This window comes from Colias croceus, chromosome 7 (genome assembly GCF_905220415.1).
Source record: "Colias croceus chromosome 7, ilColCroc2.1".
Classification (NCBI taxonomy): domain Eukaryota; kingdom Metazoa; phylum Arthropoda; class Insecta; order Lepidoptera; family Pieridae; genus Colias; species Colias croceus.
In genome coordinates, this window is record NC_059543.1 from 7,489,023 (window position 1) to 7,502,356 (window position 13,334).

General features: G+C 31.5%; 1 protein-coding gene across 6 annotated transcripts; it reads right to left on the reverse strand.

Annotated features, from left to right (window-relative positions):
* Positions 1-171: 171 nt before the first annotated feature.
* LOC123693098 (probable E3 ubiquitin-protein ligase HERC4) lies at positions 172-13,113 on the reverse strand. Of its 6 annotated transcripts, none has more exons than XM_045638053.1 (21): positions 12,814-13,113; positions 12,539-12,710; positions 12,132-12,368; positions 11,386-11,542; positions 11,086-11,194; positions 10,693-10,824; positions 9,629-9,811; positions 9,000-9,023; positions 8,655-8,726; positions 8,097-8,288; positions 7,610-7,789; positions 7,357-7,491; positions 6,791-6,952; positions 6,399-6,575; positions 5,678-5,944; positions 5,201-5,378; positions 4,535-4,713; positions 3,998-4,189; positions 3,375-3,517; positions 2,820-2,928; positions 172-2,059 (listed from the first exon to the last, which is right to left on the reverse strand). In XM_045638053.1, the coding sequence occupies exons 1-21, from the start codon at positions 12,877-12,879 to the stop codon at positions 1,907-1,909; spliced, it is 3,219 nt and encodes a 1,072-aa protein (XP_045494009.1). In that variant the 5' UTR covers positions 12,880-13,113; the 3' UTR covers positions 172-1,906. The 6 variants fall into 6 exon arrangements, with proteins under 6 accessions (XP_045494009.1, XP_045494008.1, XP_045494013.1 ...); XM_045638052.1 differs by having other exon boundaries at positions 12,536-12,710; XM_045638057.1 differs by lacking the exon at positions 9,000-9,023.
* Positions 13,114-13,334: the final 221 nt, after the last annotated feature.

Below are 13,334 nucleotides of genomic sequence, written 5' to 3' on the forward strand. Positions count from 1 at the left end.
TATAATTATAAAAATAATATATTATGATACACTGTGTTCAAACCACACCATAACAACAGCTATACTGAGGTGCACATATAAATGCTTCGAAAGTACTAAAGCGAACTAGCCAAGCTAAAAACAGTCGCCACTTATGTACATTATGTACAAAGTAATAAATAATAAAATAAAGAGTTTCCCAAAGTGAGATATATTGTCTCGGTTTATTAAAATATATCACAGCAATTACCAGCAATAAGTAATTTATATCTGTACATTATTTGTCAAAATTTTTAAACTTAATATTTTGATGATATTATAAAATAATTGTTATGCTTATTCTAGGTTCGCACTAATAACAACGTAGAAACGAAACGATGAATATAAGAAAGTATTATGATTTCTTCGTTTGCAGTAAAAGTATTGATATAATATTGCTTTGACACAAACCTACTATTGATCCGGTATTTGATAGTACAATATTGCATGTTCAAAGTCAAACGCTAAAAATGATTTTCCGTAAATGTTAAATCAGTGCGAACCCGGTAACATAACTACATAACTTTCCCAAAAATACAGAATAACAATATGAATGATACAACACAACAAACTTGTCATAAACTGTGGGATGTTTAAAATCGAATATTACGTGAAGGCGAAAATGTCGAACACATTGTATATTTAATTGAGGTCACGGGTGTTAAACTATAACCTTACTGAAAAAATGGATAAATATTTCACTTTAAAAAGCATTTTAAAGCTATTTTTAGTAGTATGATCAGTCTGTTCAAATAAATTGTTAATTATTTCTTAGAACATAAGGTGCAAATTTGAATGTTAACAATATGTTATAACATGTACATTAGACCTCAAATTGTAATGCAACTTTTTGTTTCTTTCGTTTTTTTTTATATACTCGTCAATTGATCAAACGATTCTTAATTATCAATAATTGTAAAATAATAATTGTTAACAAGAAAATCAATTTACGTTTCCATACTTAATATTGAATTAACGATCCAAGTTATCATATTATTAGTAAAAAATAAAAATTTAACAGGCTCTTTATTTATTAAACGATTTATCAACCGTGTCTATTTAATGTTGGCATTCTAGCAAAGGCATGGTGTTCAAAACGCCCAGATACTTGTTACCTATTAAAGAATATAAGTTTTTTTAACAAAATATTTCCTAAGCATAATTTTCATATAACGGTCACATCGTGAAAAACTCCCAAGAAGGTAGTAACATTGATTGTTATTTAAAGATGCGACGTAATAAATTTATTTGCAGTATGAATAGCACCTGTTCCGGTCCATTATAGAATGACAATGACTGAATTGTGAAGTGACACAATAAAATATTCGTTCTTTATCTGAATTATTAATGACATACGAAAGCAATAATTAGATGTAGCATTAATCTTTTTGAACACGAGTATTTATTAGAGTTTTATATTATACATATATTATTATGTATTTAATACATAGAACAATCTAGATTGGAGCAAAACACCTGTGCAAAATTGTATATCAATTTTGGCACGTGGTTCATTAAAATTCTATTGTACAATTGTCTCTACTATGCATAATTGTTAATATCATTTATAGGACGCAATATTTATCGTTAAAATGCAATAAAAATAAGCAAGTCATTCTAAATTTAACTTCAAAAATGCCAAATAGTGTTTGTGTCTCAATGAAGCATTTTCTGATAACACCAAAATATGCGTTTGTGTCATTTCTAATGCTGTAGAGATCTACACCGAAACAATGTGTATTCATAACTGAATAAAATGAAATTTAAAAACAACGAACTGAGTTAGGCTTTTGCAACCTCAGATGATTTCCATACCAACATATCACATGCAAGTAACAACATCATAATAAACACATAATAATTTGTGTGACGTATATATATAATTTAGTTAGACGAGTGAAAATCCTTGTGTTTGTTGAATAGCTTGGAGGAGATAGTATTTAAGGCGTTCTTTTGTCTTATAGCGAGGGAGGTCCAGGAGGTTGAAGCATGTGTGAGCGACGGGGAAGAAACGGTCGTCGGCAACTGGTTGAATCCTTATCTGCAATTAATCATTATCAGTGTGAACTTTATATTTCAATATAATAGTATAATAATATGACAAAATACATTACTCAAAATTTTGGGACTTAGGATAGCTAGTTAATAACTTAGGCCCCGGAACCACAGACACAGAAAATCTATTGTGTCGTGGACCGATCGGGCCGCTCGGGGCTCAAAGGGAGAGCTTAATTAGAAAAACATGAAATATAATTAGTCTGCATAAAACTATTTTCACCACTATTTCAGTACAGATACCCTGCAGACGTGAATAGAAAACATTGTATTTGGGTAGTACGAATAAATTCCATACATTATTTACGGTAAATGTAGAGGCGATAGAAAATTACATTATAAAGTTTGTAATAAAAAAAATTAAAGTATCACAACATTGCAGAAGACAGCACTCCAAAATTAAATACAGGAAAATATTATTAGTGAGACAGTAGCCTCAATAACAAAAGCTATTCATATCAATGCGATACGTAATGACGAATAATAATTTAAGTAAACAATTTTTTTAGCCATTATATTCCATGCGTAAGACGGATACCATTCCAAAATATCAAACATGCTGAACGTTAATAATCAAGTTTTCACTTCTGCCGGCACTCCCGGAGTGCAACCCGTCTTTTTTTTTATTTATTTCAGTACCAAATTTCAATAGGAGAATCCCCTAAAATTTTTGGAACAGATCAAATAATAAACAATTCTGATGGCCTAATAACTACAAGGTTACTATAAATAATTAAGCAACTTACTTTTACATCTCTCATGCCTTGTATGGGCACGCGGTCGCTTCCAGTTAGGAAAAGTAAGAACTTTTTCTTATCTTCAATAGATAACTCGTGAAAGACTTCCCAAAACCATCTGCAAAATAAACTACGTTTTAACGACTAAAATAACAGAAAATAACATAACTACACTTATATTATAAAGAGGAAAACTTTGTTTGTTTGTTTGATTGTAATGAATAGGCTCATAAACTACTGGACCGATTTTGATGAAATTGGCACAGACAATCTTTAGACCCTGAGAATGAACATAGGCTACCTTTTATTGCGAAATATGTACCACGGGCGAAGCCGGGGCGGACCTCTAGTTGAAAATATAATCACAGTTACTTGATTACCCTATTCAATAGAAAAGCACACAGCACAATATTATGTAACACGACTGAATTTAGTAGGTATTTGAAAAACTTTATAAATGCGTCAACTTATCTTGATAACTATTTAGTAATAATAACATGTAAAATAATCTAATATTATGTAGTATAGAAGGGAGATCTAAACATGTAAATATTCCCCACATACCTAACTTGCGGATCAGTCTCCGTATAACCGTTTTTATACTCGCAGTTACTCTCAAATATGTCCCAATCGTATTCCTCATTACCAATAACCACTGACATTAGCTCGTGGGATCTAAATAATTTTATTATCCTACCGCCGCATACCTAGAAAAGAACATTATATTAATGAATTTGACATGGTTGGTTTTATGGCATTCAAATGCTTTATATTATAACTAGCTTACCGCCCGCGGCTTCGCCCGCTTTCTCTAAAACGATTTGAGATTTAAATTATCCTATCTCTCAAGTTGGATCGAACTGCACATGGTGTGCGAATTTTATTATAATCGGTTAAGTGGTTTAGGAGTCCATTGAGGACAAACATTGTGACACGAGATTTATATATATTAAGATTTTGCTATAAATTATATTTTTTTGCTTTTATTTATAATTTATACATAATATTAATTTTGCTTTTCGAGATAAATTCTTAGTGATGTTAAAAAATTCACACCATGAGTTTGAAAGATAAACATTTAATTTTACAAGAATAATTTACCAATAATAAAGATTTCATTGAACGTAATATTCATGGAATAGTAAATAATCCTTCGGTAAATTCTATTTACTGAATAAAATACTCACTTTCTGGAAACCCTGATTAAATGCTTTGAACTGATTGTCTACAGATTTATTGAGCAAAAAGTCAACATATAGATCGACGTACTCCGCCTTGTTCTCGTGAGTGACGGGCAAATTTTCCCCATTCTCTTTGAGTGGATGGACTTGAATTTGATCAAAGACTACAGTATTCACTGCGAAGCATAAGCTGAATACCTGTAATTAAGAGCTATGTTTTAATATTTTATTATTGCATGTTTAAATTAATTGTTTACAATAATTAACATTATTATAATATTGTTATCGTAACATAAAAACAACGATACAATAAACATTGAAGTACTATAAACAACTTACGTACGAACTAAGTTCGTCGCAAAATATTCAAGTGGCGTTGCATAAAACATAAATTATTGAAATTAGCACCATTGCGCGACGGTAATATTCGAAGTATATTTCCATATGAAATATCATATAATTCGTTCAATACGAGAGATAAATAAATAAACATAAGCAGTAAAGAGACTTATAAAACGTGAATAAAATCAACAACACACTCACGTCTTCAACATCCTCATCAGGATAGTCTAAGAGATGCTTAAGGCTATTAGCTAACGTGGGATACAAATCCGATAGATCGTCCAACATCACAGACTCTCCCAACAACTTTTTGTACAACACGAGAGGGAATGGCACGTATATTATTATCGAATTGTATATAGCTAGGCCATATATTGCACCTGTAAACAAAACAGTCTTATGATTACTATTTATTACTGATTTACTTAAATATCCATGCTAAGTACTTATTCGAACTCAAACTTTTTATTCGTAGAGAAATCTTTGGCGAGTATTTACAGATTTTTTTAACTAGCATAGACATGCTGCGGTTCAATAAAATTATTGGATTTAAATACTGTTTGTTCAAGCTTTTGAATTAATTAGGACAAAAGCAATATCATAATATGTATAATTAAGTTAATTATTAATAGTGTCGTATTAATCGCACGCCAAATAACGCGAAGCGTGTGGGTTTGTTCTACTCGTGAAAGATCGCGTTGTGTCAATCGAGTTCACAACATAAAATTGTTGAAATACTCGAAATTAAATAAGAAAGCCATTAAAAAATTCACAGTATTAAAACTAGGAACTTCAATTGTAACTACAGACTGGTTTTTAACTTAATTAATTATTTTTTTTTATAAATTTGAACAAATAGGTACTCGCCAATTAAATAATACATAACATCATCCTCAAACGGATTGTTCGAGAACCAAATCATATTAGTTTCTTCCGACTGTTTGAACATTCCGTATACAGGATCGAATATTTCCTTGAGCAATAACAAAAAGAACTCCTTCTTCACACCACCACCGTCTTCCGCCTCCTCGCCCACGAATTCTACCTAAAACATGGGTATGCTACAGTTTTTTCGAGCTTTTTATATAAGAAAAAATCGGTAACAATTTGATAGATGTATAATTAAAGCAAAAAACAAATTACCACCAATTTGAACATGATCGAATTTAAAAAAATAGCAAGAATGATGCGTAGATATAATTGTTCCGCGTGACACACATTTATTTGATACTCAACTCTATGTATACTATTATAGATGCAAAGCAAATATGTTTATTCTATTTTATTACACGCAGGTAGAATCCTATTAGAAAATATCAAACGTAAATATAAAAAAGAACTTACTCTAAGCGGTTTCTTCAGCTGTGAACTATCATGATTGCTAATTTGTAGCATCGTATCGCGCACAATATGGTTCCTAGATACCGTCAGATTGAGGAACTGATCTCTTTGGTACGGATAAGTAGGGTCCATGAACAGCCGTGTGAACATTTGTGTAGCCGCTCTTGTGATCGCCATTTGCATTTGCAATTGCTGGTCTATCTTTAGAAGTAAGGATTTGCATTGCACGTCGAAGAGGAACGCGTAGTTGCAGAGGTGTGGCTGTAAGGACTGAAAGGGAAATTATTATTGCATTGAATATAGGATAAAACAATTGAAAATTCGACAACATTCAAACAAATTGCAGGATTAGTGACATAAAATATATAATGTAGCTCAATACTCGTATGAATAGAATTAACTGAAAAGTTAAAAGAATTGCCATCGTTTAGTTTTAATACTGCCCATTGAACCCAAATTTTGTACAAAAACAAATATAATTTTAAATCAGAAAAATGCTTAATTTAAATTAATTGGGTAGCATTCTTGTATCAAACTACAGTCAGATACAAATATAATAAAAAGAACTTAGAGCCAGCGCGCACGAGCAACTTTGTCTCCGCACAAAGCTAGTATGAAAGTGCGCGCACGTAGCGACGCAACTCCCCATACAAATTGATGGGAGAGATAAAATAGTTGCGGAGACAAAGTTGCTCGTGCGCGCTGGCTCTTAAAATAAACTTACATCTTGGTCAGAGAGCCAGTTAATATAATCCGTCGCTATATCCACATATGAACAGAGATCTTCTACATAGAAACATTCAGCTGGTATTTTCGGTTTCTTGGGATTTGTGAAGTTTATCTTATTTAGTGTAGAGAGAGTATTTAATATTTGAACGATGCTATGTGTGAAATATATTTTCTGAAAAAAAAATCATAATTTAAGAAACTTAGAAGATTACATTTACTTAGGAGAGATAATAAAACTAAGTTTTGATGAAAAAAAATTTAAAACTTTATCGTGCGACGCACGCATCAAGCTGTCTATTTGTTCACTCAACTCGTTTTGGTTCTAGATGTAACATTTTACGACGAACATACATTCAATTTACTTGACATAAAAAATAACACACTAACCTTATTAGCCCTAACCGCTGGCTGCATAAGCTCATACACGATGACACTTTTGAATATGTCCACCAACATTTCAAAATACTCGCCCGTTTGTGCCTCCCACCAAAGGTGCACAATACGTTGCGGGTGAACCAGTAACTTGTTGAATGCTTCCGCGAACGGACCCTGGTTCATTATATTGAATTAATATGCTTTATGAGACACTTTTAGAAAATTGTTATGCCTATGTTCTTATTATTTATTGGAATAAATTACTAACATCACAATAATAAATCTCTACTAACATGAATAGCAGGATTTTTTTTAATTAAATGTAACTGCATATTAGACATATAATTTGCCATAGATGAAATCTCTATTAAAATGTTTTAAATCTAAAAAGTGTAAGCAACATTTTAATAATTATAATTCATTTAATATTAATTCAGTTACACATTAGAAACAATTGTTTACGACTGCAATTACTTAAAAGTAAAAATCCATTACCAAAGCATTGTTTTAAAAAACAATGCTTTGGTAATGGATTTTTTTATTACACACGTGTAAATTAACTAAAGTAAAAATCTCACCTGTAATTCAGGATGTCTTCGCGGATTCCTCATTTCATGATACAAAGGCAATACGAGAAACACTCTCAGTGCTTCTGCATCAGGTGGGGATGTTTTCACTTTCTTAATTATATTTTCCGTTAAATGACTAAATATCTGGAAAAAGTTATTTATACAGCTATTTTGCTATTTTACTTTGTTCTGATAGTATCAGTATTTATTAGACAACAGTTATTTTTCAATTTATAATATTATAATTGAAAAATATACTCACAAGTTCTTTTATAGAAGTATTTTCTAATCGACTTATAATATGAAAAGCCTCTTGTGCCTTCATGAGATCTACGCCAGGCATTTTAGTGTTACAACCAAAGTGCGCACTGTTTTGTAACAAGAATGAGCCGTTGATACACGCTAACGACCCGAACACTGTTTCCAAGTACGCCATAAGGTCCTATAATAAATAGAAATTATTTTGGAATTATAAAATAACAAATTCTCTTAAAGTTTGGATCATTAGGCAAGATACAAAATATTCAATGATAAATTAGTGTTAATTAGTAAAAGAATATCTGCGTCAATTAATAATTAACAATTTTATAAGCAAAACATTGCTTAAAACGTCGAGACCAACTGAACATCCAAATGATAATAACACAGATTCTAAACCCATCGTAAAAAGCATTTATACTTTTATAGGTATTAAAAATACTACACAATACCATTAATTGAACGAACATATTATATTTAAAAAATCTTACTTGATTTACAACATCATCGTCTTTGAAGACCTCACAAGCGGCTATTTTAGGTATGTTTAGCGTCATAATTTGTCGCCTACTATCCGGTATCCTAGCGTCTGTGGGACTCGATTTATCACTGCAAAGCACTAAGAAACTGTGGTCACCACCAGCAAACACCTTTATAGGCCCGCTCAGCATATCTGCTGAGAACTGAAAATAATATTAAATCGAATTTAAAAATTATATATCTTTCTACAACTAACTTCTTAGATGTATGTGCAATATCAATGATTACTACTCATTATTATTTTTATGCTATGTGAAGTTTAAGTCAATCGAACCTTCAATTACATGCATTTTAAAATATTTGTCGGATCTACTATAAGTACATATTATTCTACCTTGAGGGTATTTCTAAAATAAATACTGCGCAGAAGCAAAAGCGATATATATTTACATACAATTTAAATAATAATCATGAATGGAAAAAATATTTTTAAATTTATTCAAGCGTTTACGCGTATCGTTGAAAATGAAAAATAAAAACGACGAATATTTTAAAAAAAGGAACTCAACATTAAGTTTGGAGGTTCCTGCGCCCTGTTTACCGAATGCAGTCGTACTCTCCAGCTTGGATTTCTTCTTTGGCTATGAAGTATAATTCAATTTAGTTCTATTAACTAAATAATTTCACGGATTATACAGAACACATCATCTTCTGAACATTCTTTCACAATGCCATATTAATGTAGGTGCAAAAATAAAGTGTAATAAGCAACATAGTGTATGATACATACTGTGGAAATCAAGGTCTTCTAAAAACAAAAACATAAAATAAATACATGTACATAATTACTAAAAAAATAGCCATCTACTTCACACTTGCAAACTTACAATAACCATGAAAACAATATTATTCACCTTAGTCTGCTCAGCATTATCAGTCTGCATGGGATAGCAAAATGTTAATAGAGTACTTTAGTTAACCAAACGTTAAAAGATTGGTTTTTGGTAGGGTACAGTTACATAACTTATTTCAATATGATACTATCATGTACTAAGAATTATTTACATATGAATGAATTATTGAATACTTTTTAACATGATAATAAGCAAGTACGTATTTTGTTATCAAACCAAGAACACCATACAACTTGAACTAGCATTCTTGTTGAGGTTAAAGATTAAAAAAAAACATTACTAAAATATGGGTTACTTCAAAAATATACTTATGTTATTTAGAAATTTAGGTAAACATAAAAAAAAAAACGTCTTGTAGGCTAGATTGTAATTAATAGAAGGTGCTATTTTAAAGTGGCAACCTTACAACAAAAAATCCCTATCTTAATAAAATGCCATTTAAATAATATCATATAAGTTACCATACATAACAATGAGAATATCCCATTATTACCAAACAGCTACCTACAATCATTCTTCGACATCTCTAATCATCAAAAGATCTTAGTAGTAACTCAGGCCCCGGAATCTATTGTGTCTGGGACCGATCGGGCCGCTTGGGGCTCAATGGGTTAAAAAAGTAAACTCACCGGCGACTCATCATTAGGCGTGAACGGTACTGGGGTTGGCACGAGCGCGAACGCCATGTGCGGGCAGCCGAGCTGGCCCCGCGCGCCGTACCCGCACGCCAGCACGCGCTCGCCCACGCGGCACAGCAGGTGCCGGCGCCCGCACGCTATCTGCGTCACCGTGCTGCCCATCAGCTCTACTATCTGTCGAATTACAATATCGAATCGCATGTTCCATTTATTTATGTAATAACTCAGCCCCCGGAATCACAGACACGATAGAAAATCTATTGTGTCGTGGACCGATCGGGCCGGGGGTTCAATGGGTTAATAACAAGTAATTAACAGTCATTACCCTAAAGCATTATATGTTTAGTTTAATGCGAAATAGAATACAAATTTCATAAAATTACCTACTTAAGAATCTAAAAACATTTGCTTTATACACATTTAAAGAGATTTTAAATAAATCTGTCTCCATTCATTTTGTATTATATTTGTATTGCTGTCGCTGTCCATTCGGGCGTGTCTTGTAATGTAATGTAGTGGATGTTCATAAATATTTTTTTTTTAGATGATGAGAGTAAAATTTCCAGCGCGTCATAGCAATACCGTCACGTCATGGAGTAAGGCAACGATTTTGGTATCTTTGAATCTTGCCAAAGAAATTTCATTTCTAACACGTGTGCTCGGCACACGCGCTCTTTTTTTAATATAATATTAAAAGACAAGAAGGAAAGAAAGAAGAAGAAGAATGATTGTTTAAGTAAAAAGGATCTTCAAAAACGACACACTCAAGGTACAAAGGAGATGTCTGGAAAATTATCATACATTGCAAAGATGGATGCTATCATCAGCTATCACAACATAATAGAATTGATTTTTATAACAACAACCAACAATGAATTAAATGGAAGAGCACAAACACAATTTTTTGGAATACAAACCCATAGATAAAGGCCATACATACAAAGTTGAACATATTCACAAATAATTAAAAAAATGAGTATAAACCATAATTTTAACCTTATATTTAAAAGTATAAGTATGTACATTGTATGTATATAATAACATTGTTGACATACCTTCCTAGGTACCAGTTCATCTTTCACTGCACCATGTCCTGTTTGTCCATATTCACCGGACCCACATGTAAAGACACCGCCATCAAGAGTAAGGAAGGCAGTAAAATCTTCCCCGCATGAAATATAACAAACCTAAAAGATTTGCCATGTTAAAAAGTACTCTGTAATTATATGATAATATAATTTTTTGTGTAATGGAATTAATAATGAAGTAATTATTGCTAAAACTAGAAAAACAACATTAAATGTTGCATATTTCAAGTTAAATTTTTGATATTAAATTTATTTGTTGTTTTAGATTTGGAGGAACGGAACATTGAATGAAAAATATAGAGATAAAAACGATATTTTAAATAGCTTCCAACAATATTAGTCAACAATAACACTAAATACCTTGACATTTCTCAAAACTTTCAAATGTGTGGGATAACATCTATTGTCTCTATCTTGTAGTCCCAGTTGACCATGACTGTTTTTACCAAATCCAAACACAGCACCTGACCTGAAAAATATATTACATCATTTAATACTTCAATTGCAAATAAGTTATCCCTTATGCTTCAAGTAAAATAAATGCCTCATTTGACCTAATCCCATGATAAAAATTATTTTATCTAAGATCAAATTTGAACAAAACAACAAAATAATATAGAAAAAAGTTTGTATGTAATTGATATATTTTTATATACCTACTTTGATAACACAAATGTGTGATTACTACCGCAAGCCACCAGAGCGATCGGAACTCCAACTAATGATGCTATCTGTTGCGGTGTGGTTGTCTTACTTGACATTGTGCCCAATCCGCACTGACCAAAACTGTTTGCTCCCCAAGCATATAGTTCACCATCTAAAATAGATTCAACATTAATTATCCATTAAAAAAAATAGTATATTTAACCAACTTAAAAAAGGAGGAGTTTCTCAATTTGGCCGATATATTTTGATTAAATGAATATTGAATACTACACATTATGCATCTAACTGTATATAAATATATGTATTTATTTGTCAATTAAATGTTTTGTCAGTTTCAGCAAATCTTATTATTTTTAGCACAAAATCTAGATAAGTTTAAAGAACAAGTGTTTTAATTTTATGTAACACCAACCATCAATGTTGAATAAGAATCTCTACAAGTGTTTAAAGCCCTGCTGTAAACAGGTCAATATTTCATAATTTGTGATTTTATTTATTTATGAAGTAAAAATGTAGGCATAAATCAGCATTCAATTGTGTGTATGATAAATATAAGTGAGCCTTCACACAACTTTAACTATTACAGACACACATAGTTTTTAGTTGTTAAGCAAATTCTAAATTACAAAAGCAAACTTTTAAGATATACTAATGCATAATTAGCATTTATAATATTCTGTAACTTAAAATAAATATTATGATAACATTATGTCTTATAAATGTGCATTTCATATACTCACTATTAGTCAATGCTACTGAATGGTAGAATCCACAGGCAATTTGAATCACATTTTTTGTGGCCAGAAATTTAATAATTTTTGGTTTATCCTGAGCGTGGCCACCAAGATTACTACCCAACTGGCCCATACTATCAGAACCCCAACTGAATGGCTGGCCCCATTCATCTATGGCCATAGAATGATGCATGCCACATGCTATAGCTGACAAACTACATCCTTTAAATGTCTCAACAAGCGCTGAAATGTGTATATATTAAAATTAGAGTGAGGTTCAAACGTTCACCACTTTACAATATCATATTATAAGGAATAGAGATTTGTATGCTAATAACTGTTAAACTGTAAAAATTTGCACACAATATTTTTAAATAAAAAAATAAATGATAAAACAAACAATATACAACAACCTGGATATTTCCCGTCTTCCTCTTTAGCTTGTCGTCCTAATTGTCCAACATCATTATTACCACAGGAATACAAATGACCAACATTGGTTAAATACAAAGTATGAAATTCTCCTGCAGCTACAAATTGGATATGACTACTTTCCTTCCATTTAGAAAATGTTGGTCTAATGACCTATTTTAAGTAAAAAATATAATTTTTTTAAAGTGAGTATGCCAATACATAATATTATTTTTATATAGCTGTTTGTAAAATTATATTTTAATATCAGTCTTACCAGGTCAAGATTATCCGAACCTTCAATGCACAATTCGTGATGAGTAGCATTACCCCAACAAAACATTTTGTTACGAAGCGAGGGCAAGATGATTTTCAAATTTAAATAATAACAAGTCTTTCTATAACCTATTGCGATGTCCTGATTAAAAATGTATACAAATAGCGACAATAGAAACCATTTACTGTTAATAATTCAGTTCCATTTTATTTATTACAATCAGGACATTTTTTTTAGGAATTGCTGTTTTATTAAAATATGTAGCCTAAAGTTTATCGAGAACAATCTTTTAAACTTGACATTGACATCTGACAATCTGTAGGTATTGTATTGTATTTGTAACACAGATTTGTAATCTGATTGACACAAGACATCTTATTTTAAAAAGGCGCCACGAAAGAAGTCTCATGGCCATTATGCCAATGGTAGTTTTCCAATAACAGCACTAGAGTGCATTATGCGGCATAATCAATTGGCAATTTCTATATATGATATCAATGAAATTAAGCTTGTAATCGAAG